This window comes from Lampris incognitus, chromosome 8 (genome assembly GCF_029633865.1).
Source record: "Lampris incognitus isolate fLamInc1 chromosome 8, fLamInc1.hap2, whole genome shotgun sequence".
Taxonomy (NCBI): Eukaryota; Metazoa; Chordata; class Actinopteri; order Lampriformes; family Lampridae; genus Lampris; species Lampris incognitus.
In genome coordinates this window covers 12,363,868-12,376,047 of record NC_079218.1, presented here as the reverse complement: position 1 = coordinate 12,376,047, position 12,180 = coordinate 12,363,868, and the positions used below count along the sequence as shown (strand labels likewise).

The window sequence follows — 12,180 nt, the reverse complement described above, 5'->3', positions numbered from 1 at the left end:
CTTTGTTTTTCTGTCCGCTGCTTGGATCCTCTCTGCTTTTTATACCCACCAAGAATGTTCCAGCAGCTGCTGTGTGTGAGTGTTGTCACTCCACCACTGCGCTCATAATCTAAAACCAGCCTGGCAATATGATCACAGCCGGCCTGCCAAATGCCTGGGACAGCACAGCTTTGTCCTATTTACAGGACGTTGACAGAGAGCAAAGTATCACTTTGGGTACATGGTTACCGTCTTTATAAAGACCGTGAACATGTTGAATTCCCGGGACATTATGTGTCACATACATTGGGGTGGGGACGGCTGAGATGCGTCACTCCCGTCATTTTTAGGGTCTGCTATAATGTTGAAAACAGCAAAGAGAGGGTCTGTGCCTCGGCCTCAAATAGCATGGGGCTGGTGAGGGAAGGGTACATATAAGGTCAAAAAATAAATAAAAAACAAAAACAAAAAAACTCTACGCACAAAAATAAAACCTCGGAAGAGAAAAGGATTCAGAAATGGGGCACAGAAAACGTTTTGTCATTCTGTGACATCATCAGCACTCAAACGGAGTTGTGACGTACTGGCAGACTTACTGTAATCTGACAACACCCACATAGCTTGGTGTGACTAAACATTGCCACATAGACACAGATAAGCTAGAGCAGACATAGAGCTACCCCAACTAGAATGATCTAAAACAAGATTGTGTAGCCATAGCATATATGCAGCTGCAGTTTCACAGATAACTGTGTCCACTACTTTGAGGCCAGACATGATCCTATACTCAAAGGGGGGACGAATAGTCTACTTGAAGTTATCAATGCCATTTGAGGATGTAAAGAGGAGGTGTTTGAGAGGAAGAGTTAAAGTGTGCAGATTTGGTGGGTGAGGAAAGGGGTTGCATTTGGCAAGTCCCAATTGGACCAGTCGAAATAGGTGTTAGAGGGTTTGTCGTCAGATCAATGAAGTCGTTTCTTTTAGAATTTAGTATTGCAGGCTGCTTTTTGAGATCAGCCCTGTAGAAGTTGTCTGACACAAAGGTCAAGTCAATGGCTGTAGATGAGAAGAAATCGAGTCAGCTGGGGGAGTAGCTCTGAGATGTTGTTCTTACCGGTTAGTTGAACGTTGGATATGGGAATGGAGGGAGGTGGTTGTGGAATGCCAGAGCTCACTGCTGAGCCTTCTGGAATTTTTCTAGGCCCAATTTAACAAAGCATCTGGGATGGAAGGTGTCCACTTGATGACCACAGTGAAATACTCATGTTGGTACTGTCGTTGGGTATTGCAGTTTGGTAGCCAAAGGGTTGCTACGAGACGTTCGGTTTCTGAACTGCTGAGCAGCCTGTTTCAACCCGGCAGTGTCAGCCGTCCTATTACCTTACAGTTGTTAATATCAAGAGCTAGGATGCATTAACAGATGTTCGGTTTCTGAACTGCTGAGAGGGCTTTTTCAAGCCAGCAGTGTCAGCCATCCCATTAGCTCAGTTGTTAACACCAAGAGCTAGGATGCATTAGCAGACGTTCGGTTTCTGAACTGCTTAGAGGGCTGTTTCAAGCGTGTCAGCCGTCCAATTAGTTCAGTTGTTAACACCAAGAGGTTGGATGCATTAGCAGACGTTCAGTTTCTGAACTGCTGAGCAGCCTGTTTCAAGCCGGCAGTGTCAGCCATCCTATTACCTTACAGGCATTAACAGACATTCGGTTTCTGAACTGCTTAGAGGGCTGTTTCAAGCCAGCAGTGTCAGCCGTTCAATTAGTTCAGTTATTAACACCAAGAGGTTGGATGCATCAGCAGTCATTCGGTTTCTGAACTGCTGAGCAGCCTGTTTCAAGCTGGCAGTGTCAGCCATCCTATTACCTTACAGGCATTAACAGACGTTCGGTTTCTGAACTGCTTAGAGGGCTGTTTCAAGCCAGCAGTGTCAGCCGTCCAATTAGTTCAGTTGTTAACACCAAGAGGTTGGATGCATCAGCAGACATTCGGTTTCTGAACTGCTGAGCAGCCTGTTTCAAGCTGGCAGTGTCAGCCATCCTATTACCTTACAGGCATTAACAGACGTTCGGTTTCTGAACTGCTTAGAGGGCTGTTTCAAGCCAGCAGTGTCAGCCGTCCAATTAGTTCAGTTAACACCAAGAGGTTGGATGCATCAGCAGACATTCGGTTTCTGAACTGCAGAGAGGGCTGTTTCAAGCAAGCAGTGACGCCCCATTAGCCCAGAGTGAGGATACACCTACTTATATTGGTTGTTGTGGTTTGGGAGCCAATTAAGCTATTTGGAAGTAGGTTTTATGGAGAGTTATGATGGCATGGCCTGATGGTTGCTCTTTAAATGCAGGGAAAAGTTTGTCAAGTTGGTTGTATTTTTGTCTCCATCTGTTGAATTGGGATTGTGTGTAGCCCTCTAAATATCAACACAAGGAATTTAACATCAAATCCTGTGTATTACTGAATTCCATTGGTTGTAGTTCGACTAACTGTATTGACTAGATGGTTGCTGATTAGAATTATTCAACATCTTTCAAGTTATGAAAATTGCACTAAACAGGACGTAAATCAAGCCGTTTTGCTTCTAATAAATGCTTAAACACAAATTATAGCCATAATAGAGTATACAAATAAAAAAAAGATAAATGATAAAAATCTGCAGCATAAATTTGCCATTGCTGGATGAGACTGAATTGATTTTTAGCCTTTCGCACTGGACTATACAAGTGCTTGTCTAAAGGATGCAGCAATCAGTGTGACCAAAATGCATTTTAACTGTGTCTTACCAAGTGTCTAACGGTGATCTTGCAGCCATTTTGCACTACTGCCATCTCAAGCTCTCCACATGGGTTAGAGCCCCCCATGAAAACAGTTAAGAATATAACTTCTTTGTACAAAACCTTGGTTATGTTAGTTTTGTAGCAGTTAAACACTTGAATTTAAAAAATAAAAATGCAATAGTTACAAATGTAACTTTAATTGGTAATAACTTAGAACATAAATTGAAAATTTAAATATAAAAAAAAATCACCACTTTACCAACCATTTTAACAACATTAAGTTTACAGCAATTCAGTGCTCGACAACTGCAGTAGTCATTCATTAAAACATTACAATGAGAACAGTTATTTCCCTTAAAACAGCCATAGAAACCCCATCCCACGCTTCTGGTGTTAATAGTTACGGAGGCTTTGTTCATGCTCTCTGGTTTTCCAGGTAAACCATTCTTTAAAACTTCGTTGTAAAGGCCACACATGGATTATAATTTGTCCATCATGAGTGTAGAGTTTACAGACTTCCTGTGAAGCAGCACCAGTATTCTCTGCTGCAGAGTTTTAGTCCTTCTTGGCTTCTTTGTCCTTGAGTCTCTGTCGAGCCTCAGACGCCATTTTAAGCAGCGACAGCAGAATAGGCACACACATGGGCAGGAACAGAGGGATGTAGATGGCAAACTTCTGGTCATCGGGGAAGTACAGGAGATGGAGGAGTGAGGGGTCAAAGAAAGCTCTCTCTGAAGCCAAGATGGCTTCCTTACTGTACTGGAGAGCAAAGCCTAGATTACCTGCCTCCAGCTCAGCCACGGCCAGCTGCAGCGATGTGACTGTACTCGACACCTGAATGACAAAACAAAAAAAAGCAACCACTGGTGTGAGAGGTGTCAACTGATAGCTGTACCTGTACTGAAGACCTGAATGTAACCAGCAATGAAGAAATTATTATTTTTTTCAATTTTCCCCCTTTTTCTCCCCAATTTGTATCTGGCCAATTACCCCACTCTTCCCAGCCATCCCGGTTGCTGCTCCATCCCCTCTGCCAATCCGGGGAGGGCTGCAGCCTACCACATGCGTCCTCCGACACATGTGGAGTCGGCAGCCGCTTCTTTTCGCCTGACAGTCCCCTCCGCCCCGAACAGGCGCCCCAACCAACCAGAGGGGGTGCTAGTGCAGCGACCAGGACACATACCCAAATTTGGCTTCCCACCAGAAGACATGGCCAATTGTGTCTGTAGGGATGCCCGACCAAGCTGGAGGTAACATAGCGATTCGAACCGGCGATCCCCGTGTTGGTAGGCAACGGAATAGACCGCTACGCTACCCGGACACCCAAGGAGTTATTTTTAATTCAAGCCAGTTATTTCAACATCGAGGAGGGGCCCATGAAACACCACATATTCAGGCATTCTCAGCATCTTTCATATGTAAAGAGTGGGTGTACATTATTCATGGATGTCATCATTTTTTAGTGTGCACAATAAATAACATGACTGGGTCTTCATCACCACAAAACCTGAATGCAAAGTTAAAGTATGGCTGCATTTCTCTCTCTGTCTCACACACACACACACACACAGAGCTCAGATTAACTTGGCATGTATGTTTGTTTCCCTTCTTTTGTGTACGTCTTTACTGTGAAGGTATGTATGATGGAAATTGAAAAAAATATTAATTAGAAAAATGCTGAGGCATTTTTGCAAGTTACCTGCTCGGCAATGTTGTCGTTGATGACAATGTTGCCTATCTGGTCGAGCAGCTGTGCCAGTGAGGTGATGGTGGTGGTTGCCGTGGCGATGTTCTCCACAGTTCGGCTCCACATGAGGCGGTCCAGCTCCCAGTCGGCCAATCCTGTGCTGCCACACGGCGCCACCAGGAAGCCAGCGGGAGGGGAGGATGGCTGCACTCCCAGCATCAAACTGACAAACAGGATGTAATGACATCTTTTAGTAATCAGGTTATCCATTAATTTTTTCTGACGATTAATCGAGTTCACCAGATGGGAAAAAAAATTTAAGCATTTTATTCAAAAGCAATAATGTATTGAGTTACTTTAACCTACAATTTACATGTCTGGTTCTCCCATGTTGCCCAGTGTAATGGAATATTTCCCTCCTTGTGATGTGCTTTTATATTTCTGGTCCATGTTCTCATATTGTCCCTGTTGTACTACATTTTTTAATGTAAGGTGACCTTGAGTGAACAGAAAGGTGCCAGTCTAAATTATAAATTTGCTGGGAGGATGTTTTCCGAGATGCTGCAGCACGAATGTTGCAGGAAGCAAGTTCAGTTTTGCAATGCTTGCAGACCGCCGCATTTTCTTCACACTTTAGTTGGACATGGTCCCAAACTTTGGACATTTTCTGTCAGGGTTTTTTTTTTTGCCTCCTGCCTCTTGCGTGTTCATCTTTGCTGACCTCCATGTTCTCAGAATAATCTGATGTGTCATCGTTCTACAAGTCCAGGCGTACTTAGACACGCATATAGATATGAAAAGCTTCAAGGCAGTAAATTGTAATTGAGGGTTTTTCATAACTGAGTTACTCAATTACTCATGACAGTCCTAAAGAGGCAGACGGATGTAATAGTGCCCATTCTGAGTCACCAACTTACCGAAGCTGTGCGAGGAAGACTCCCATGACTTTGGCCATGTTAATGTTGACGCTCACAGGGAACGCAGCTTCTGGTCCATATAAATCATCAACATTATAAACCTTCAAAACAAGGAAGCATGCAGAAATTAATGAACAGTTTTGTTGACTTTGTGCCATACAACACAACACAGAAATACAAAGGTGAGGAGGAAGCTTGACATTTATCCTCGAGTGAATTGGCAAATTAGAACAAAACAGTTCTTAATAAATGTTATCTGTTCATTAAATCCCCCTGCATTCAGGACTTCTGGACCCTGTAACGGCTTTTGAGTCTTACCATGATCCCGCCCCAACGCGGTGAATGAAATGCATTAGAGGGGACAGTTTCTCTCCTGCGGCCCAGAATGTAAAGTGGTGAATGCTGAGCATCAGGGACGTACAGCAGGAAGTTCAACACTGGGTTGGACGAAGCTGCATTCGAACCTGGACACAAATGCATATTTAGATAAATATGTATATAAATGAATGAATATGATGGACGCCTCTCTCGAATTAGAGAAGTCAAAAGTAGAATGCCCAGGTTTCTCATACCTAGCCTGGCCTCCACGGGGTTGATGACATGGGCGAGGCTGTCAGCATGGAGCGTATAGGTTTGCAGGTTGCTGTCAAAGCGAGGGTTGACACCCAGCATAGCGTAGTACAAGATCTACAAAAGCAGAAAAGGTACGCTGATGAACATCTCTTTACTCTGACAAATGAACGTCTCACACACACGCACACGCACACACACACACACACACACACACACACACACACAATGACCATACCTGGGAGTCAATACTGAAGTTGGCCACAGGTGCCAGTTTCATAAGCAAAGGCTGGATGTAGCTCTGGATGGCACCCTCTATGTCCCAGTGTAGACGGTGTGACTTCGGGTCTGGGTTCAGCAGGCTGAAGGTAATCTCATAACCTGAATCACACAAAGGGAGGAATGGAAAATCAAAGGATAAGATGGCTAGAGGAGACCAAAGAGGAAATCATATCTCTGGGGAGGCTGTTCTAACCAAGAACTGCCAGATCTGGATTTTTAAACATACAGCACATGTGCAACATGAGCAAGGTTAGGACAGAGTTCATACCCCTTTTTCACCAGTGGTTTTCAATGACTTTTTCATAACTTTAAGTATAATTTCAACAACCAAAAATCAGCCATTTTTTAAAGTTGTCACTGAAAAGGCGTGTTTTAACTCATATATATATATATATATGATGTTAACGTTAGTCTATATTTCAAATATTGTACAGTGCATAAGAAAATCGACTCTGAACAACTTTCACAAGCCATGTTTTGTATTTGTCCGTTTGAAGCCGCTGATTGTTGAAACTGCACTTGCTCGGTATTCTGTCGATCATGTTGCCAGCAAACGGATAACTGAGACCAACAGACATACAGACATTTTAAAGCCCTGCCATAATGGTTTCACCTGTTTTTACTTTTTTAAATTGAATCTTTAAATGAGTTGATGCTGCTTCAGTTAGATCCTCATGACTTCCCCAAAATGTCAACAAAATCTTAAATTTCCATAACTTGCCCAGTTATCTGTGCTTGGCTTGCACACAAAGGATGATGGGAGTTTAACCCCCCACCTTTCCTCCCTAATTGCATCCAGCCAATTACCCCACTCTTCCAAGCTGTTCCGGTCACTGCTCCACCCCCTCTGCTGATCCGGGGAGGGCTGCAGACTACCACATGCCTCCTCCAATACATGTGGAGTCGCCAGTTGCTTCTTTTCAGCTGACAGTGAGGAGTTTCGCCAAGAGAACGTAGAGCGTGGGAGGCTCACGCTATTCCCCCCAGTTCCCCCTCCCCCCTGAACAGGTACCCCGACTGACCAGAGGAGGTGCTAGTGCAGCGACCAGGACACATACCCACATCCAGCATCCTACCCACAGACACAGCCAATTGTGTCAGTAGGGATGCCTGACCAAGCCGGAGGCAACACAGGGGTTCAAACCGGCAATCCCCGTGTTGGTAAGCAACGGAATAGACCACTATGCTACCCGGACACTCCGAGTTTGTCTTCTTGACTGGTATGATTGTGCCCACTGCTGTTCAAACAAAAAATATAATTTGACATGGAACAATGGTATAAGGCATCTATACTAGTGAAATAACCATCGCGCGGTAGATATCATCACAGTCCCACGAAGGTATCGAGACTTTTTTATCGTGGAATTTGTTATATTGCATCCATAACATGGCTGAACCAAAACCTACCCCGCAACAGAGACTGACCTGGGCTGGATTTGAAGGCTCTCATGCTATCAGCAATGCTCTCCTTGTTGCCTGGACCAAGGCGGACTCTGTCACTGAGGGCGGCGGTGATGTCAGTGTGACTGAATGACATCACCTGGAGCACCTGCTTCACCCGAGGCCCCAGGTGAGCCAGCAACTGCTCCAAAGTTCGGCCCACTTTCATCTGCGCACCAATACGCAGCAGGGCGGTCCGCCGCTGACCAATGTACACGCTCACATCCTGAGAGGATGACATGACATGTTAACAGACAAAACACATGCGCTTTAAGCCAATGTGAAAATCTAAAAAGTAGAGTTCGGCAAAGTATAATCACAGATGCACGATCTGATATCGCCGTGTTGGTGTTGTTTCCAAAACATAATTGATGTTGCTCCTGGACCATCATTGCAACGGACCAATCACGTTGTTGTGATGTTTTGCCTTTGCGACACAGGGAAAAAGACCAGAAAAATACCAAAGCTAACCTAACCTAACATAACCTCAACTTAACCTTAACCTAACACTTACCTTAACCTAACCTTAACAGATAGCTAACCTTAACCTAACCCACGTTAACTCACAACCACCACCCCCCCCCCAAGTTGTAGAAAAACACCAACATGGCAATGTCAGATACATCAAAGATGGAAGGCGAGACGGATGCAGAAAAACACAGCTGAACGCACAAATGAGATGTAAAAAAACTTTGTAAAAAAAAAAAAAAAGTTTGCCAACCTCAGGGAGCAGTGAAGAGGATTCTGGAATCACGTACACAACCACAGAACCACATGGACTCTCACTGAGCGTGTGCAGAGAGAGGTCTGCCTCTATGAAAGAGAGCAGCAGAGAGATATAGTATTACCGAGTGGCCTTCTCTTCACAGGAAATCTTCACCACTTTCCCACCAGTATACCAATCAAACCTAAGGGAGTTCAAAGGTGAACTTGACCTATGCATGGCGTCTCACCTGCAGCAGTGGGCTTGTTAAGGGCATCCTCTTCCATAATCGTAGCTGTGCGGTGCTTGGTCTCATACCTATATCTCAAGGCTGTGTTCTCTGAAATGAACATAGAGCACAACCACTGAATCGAAGGAGGGAATTCATTGGCAGCTGTCAATTGTGTATGATCACAAGGCTGCACACACTGACACACCACCACCACCACCACCACCACCAATAAGTGATTACCATCTGCTGAGTGCTCCTCTTCCTGTGTCTGTGTCAGTGGAACCTTCTTCTGCTGCTCTGGAGTCAGAGTTCCCCGTGCAAACACAACCTCCACGTCGACACTCAACTGCAGCTGCAAACCAAACAGAGAGGACAGGGTAATGATAAAAAAGGAATGAAGAACTAGAGAGGATTACACAAATCACATGATCAGAGTCACATGATCTATGGAAACACACACAAACAGATATATATATGTCTGTGAATGTTCTCATTCATCCAGGTCATGGTTATCCACTAGCTTGGTCTAGTCAGAAAGGCACGAACTGATGAAGCCTCTTGGATGAGAGGCAAAACGTCTTCACGGATATACTATACCAAGTCCAGTTGCACTTGATTCAATTCCTTTGGATATATATATATATATATATATATATATATATATATATATATATATACATATATATATATATACACACACACGCACACACACACACACACACACAAACCTGTAGCTTAGCCAGTTCATTGATCTGATTGACAGGCAACCATGCACGGTATGTTTCCGTGGTCCGCCACCATAGAGGGACTCCAATGACAATCACCACAGCTGCTATAGCCATAGCAGCGAGCTGGCCTCGCTTACGCTCTGTATACAAAAATAAGAAAGATGCAGAGAGAGAGAGAGAGAGAGAGAAGGAGAGATGAGCATTACAGTCATAATGTCCAGGTTAAGATAAGCAGTAGCAGCTGAGCAATGATTAAATCTTATCCTTTATTATTGTCTTTCCATATCATAATATCAAGTCAGATACCGTCATATCATGATGCACAATTTTGTCATCTAAATTGATAAAAGGAAGATATGATATAAATCTTCTCAAAAAATGAGGTTTGAAATATTTGAAAGAGCATTATTTGAAAACTAGCTTTGGTTTGATATTATACTTTACATTACCAAACAGTTCAATGTGATGAACTTTAGTTGGATTCTTACACATGGTATTTTTTTGCATATGTAAGCTGATGTCTGGATATATATTAATATTCTATGATTTCCAGGATAATATCCTCCATATCACCCAGTACTAAAGATTTAAAACGCATTTAACCATCTAGTCACACAAGCCAGAATAAAATTGCCCTGACTCGACTCTGCGCAGAGTTCATGCACAAGATGCTCCAGTGCAGATTCAGTAGGTACAGGTTGTACCAGGTGCAAGACCGGAACCAGGAGGATTCAGAGACTTTGATATTTAATGTCACTCTTTCGAGTAAACGCACACGACAGGTAACCATCCTGTACTTACAACTGAAATAAAAAGCCTGCATGTAAAAACAACCCCGATCTGCAGCAGAAGCAGAGACGTCTGTTATTTCCTGCCCGGCCGGTGGCCCAGCGAACTGGTTAAGTTTCAATGACAACCACAAAAACATGTGGAAAGACAGCGAGCTGCGAAGCGCAAAACAACTACAGGTCAAATGGAAACGTTCGCGCTTCCGCTTGTTAGAACATAGGAAACGTTTTACAGGCAGAAAATCATGTATACAAAATACAGCGGCAACCCACCTACTTCCGCGGTAGCCATGTTTGCTACGCAACGCGGGAGCGCCGCTTTACGTAGAGACGCGTATCACGTGACGTGAGCACCAACGCCCCCTGCTGAACTGTTAGGAGAATACACGTGTTAACTGTTCGTGTAGCGACGCTCACTCAGGGTCCCTTTTTCACCTGTTTTGGCACTGTACCCCCACACACCAAGACATTTTGGAAAGATGTGTGTAGATTTATTTCCATGAGGATACTGTGGATCCTGATTTTTCTTTAAAGACTGTTGACCTGCTGCTTGGAATTTGTAAATGTGACAAGAAAATGTTCAACAAATGTATTTATTAATGTAAACTACTAATAAAACACGTTAGCCCCTAGCTAACGGCTCTGACCCTTTAGCCGAGCGGCTAACGATGTCGCCTTGTGGTGCAGTACACTTCGTATCGAATCCCGCACCGGGCAAGAAAATAACCGGTTACATTAACTAATATATTATATTGGCCAAATTCTATATTCGCGAATATTCAAACTTTACTACAGCCAAACCAACAAACGCATCCCATGGCTACGTGTTTTTTTCCCTTATCAGTCTGTATGCCTGGCGAAGTCTACCGTGCATTTCACTGTATTCCAATGGCAATGCTCGGACCTTGTGAAACAAACTGATTTGTGCCACTTGTACAAAAACAAAAACCCATTACAGACGCACAGGCATATGTGCATATCGTCGAAAGGCACAAGTAAAAACTTGATACGCATTTTCCCCCCCTGCAGCCTGCCGTGGGAAAACAGCCACGGCTCCACACCGTCGGCTTGCCCGGTAAATTAAGTACGTCACAGTGGAGGAAGGGAGACTGAAGAGCGCCCCTGCTGGTGATTTTGATCACGGGGAAACAAAACACGAATTTACCGTGACTATTGTAGACAATAACTTATAACCATAGAAAATCAAAGATTTTTTTTTTACCGAACAACAGCGTTTGAATGGATATTCACAGAAACCATAACTTTCAAAAACAGGCTGTCGGCCTCATGGCGTTAAGAATTCATAATCTGCTACTTTAATGTAACGCACTTTGAGCAGCATTTTATGTATGAAAGGTGCTATACAAATAACGTTTTTATCATTATTACTATTACTACTACTACTACTGCTACTACTACTGCTGCTATTACTACTACTACTACTACTACTACTACTATCGGATCCTCCCGCTAGTGGGGCGCCACAGCGGATCATCCGTTTCCATTTCTTCCTGTCATACCAGCCACCTGCATGTCCTCCCTCACCACATCCATACACCTCCTCTTTGGCCTTCTTCTTTTCCTCTTCCCTGGCAGCTCCATATTCAGCATCCTTCTCCCAGTATACCCAGCATCTCTCCTCCACACATGTCCAATCTTGCCTCTCTTGCTTTGTCTCCAAACCGTCCAACCTGAGCTGTCCCTCTAATATACTCGTTCCTAATCCTGTCCTTCCTCATCACTCCCAATGAAGATCTTAGCATCTTCAACTCTGCCACCTCCAGCTCTGCCTCCTGTCTTTCTGTCAGTGCCACTGTCTCCAAACCATATAACATAGCTGGTCTCACAACCATCTTGTAAACTTTCCCTTTAACTCTTGCTGGCACCCTTCTGTCACAGATCACTCCTGACACTCTTCTCCACCCACTCCACCCTGCCTGCACTCTCTTCTTCACCTCTCTTCCGCAGTCCCTGTTACTCTGAACAGCTGACCCCAAGCATTTAAACTCATCCACCTTCATCATCTCTACTCCTTGTATCCTCACCATTCCACTGTCCTCCATCGCGTTCACGCATATGTATTCC

At 44.0% G+C, this 12,180-nt stretch overlaps 1 protein-coding gene across 2 annotated transcripts; it reads right to left on the bottom strand.

Annotated features, from left to right (window-relative positions):
• Positions 1-2,874: 2,874 nt before the first annotated feature.
• pigs (phosphatidylinositol glycan anchor biosynthesis, class S) lies at positions 2,875-10,400 on the bottom strand. Of its 2 annotated transcripts, none has more exons than XM_056285221.1 (12): positions 10,369-10,400; positions 9,308-9,447; positions 8,820-8,931; positions 8,598-8,687; positions 8,366-8,457; positions 7,630-7,870; positions 6,161-6,303; positions 5,925-6,039; positions 5,671-5,816; positions 5,353-5,453; positions 4,448-4,658; positions 2,875-3,582 (listed from the first exon to the last, which is right to left on the bottom strand). In XM_056285221.1, exons 1-12 carry the CDS (start codon positions 10,385-10,387, stop codon positions 3,304-3,306), a joined length of 1,689 nt encoding a protein of 562 aa, XP_056141196.1. In that variant the 5' UTR covers positions 10,388-10,400; the 3' UTR covers positions 2,875-3,303. The 2 variants fall into 2 exon arrangements, with proteins under 2 accessions (XP_056141196.1, XP_056141197.1); XM_056285222.1 differs by lacking the exon at positions 10,369-10,400 and adding an exon at positions 10,109-10,308.
• Between the last annotated feature and the right edge of the window lie 1,780 nt (positions 10,401-12,180).

Excerpts from the sequence above, each read along its gene's own strand:
- pigs (XM_056285221.1), bottom strand. Across the intron at positions 8,458-8,597 it reads TAACAAGCCCACTGCTGCAG|AGGCAGACCTCTCTCTGCAC; the intron begins GTGAGACGCCAT and ends TCTCTTTCATAG. Across the intron at positions 5,454-5,670 it reads CGCGTTGGGGCGGGATCATG|GTTTATAATGTTGATGATTT; the intron begins GTAAGACTCAAA and ends CTTGTTTTGAAG.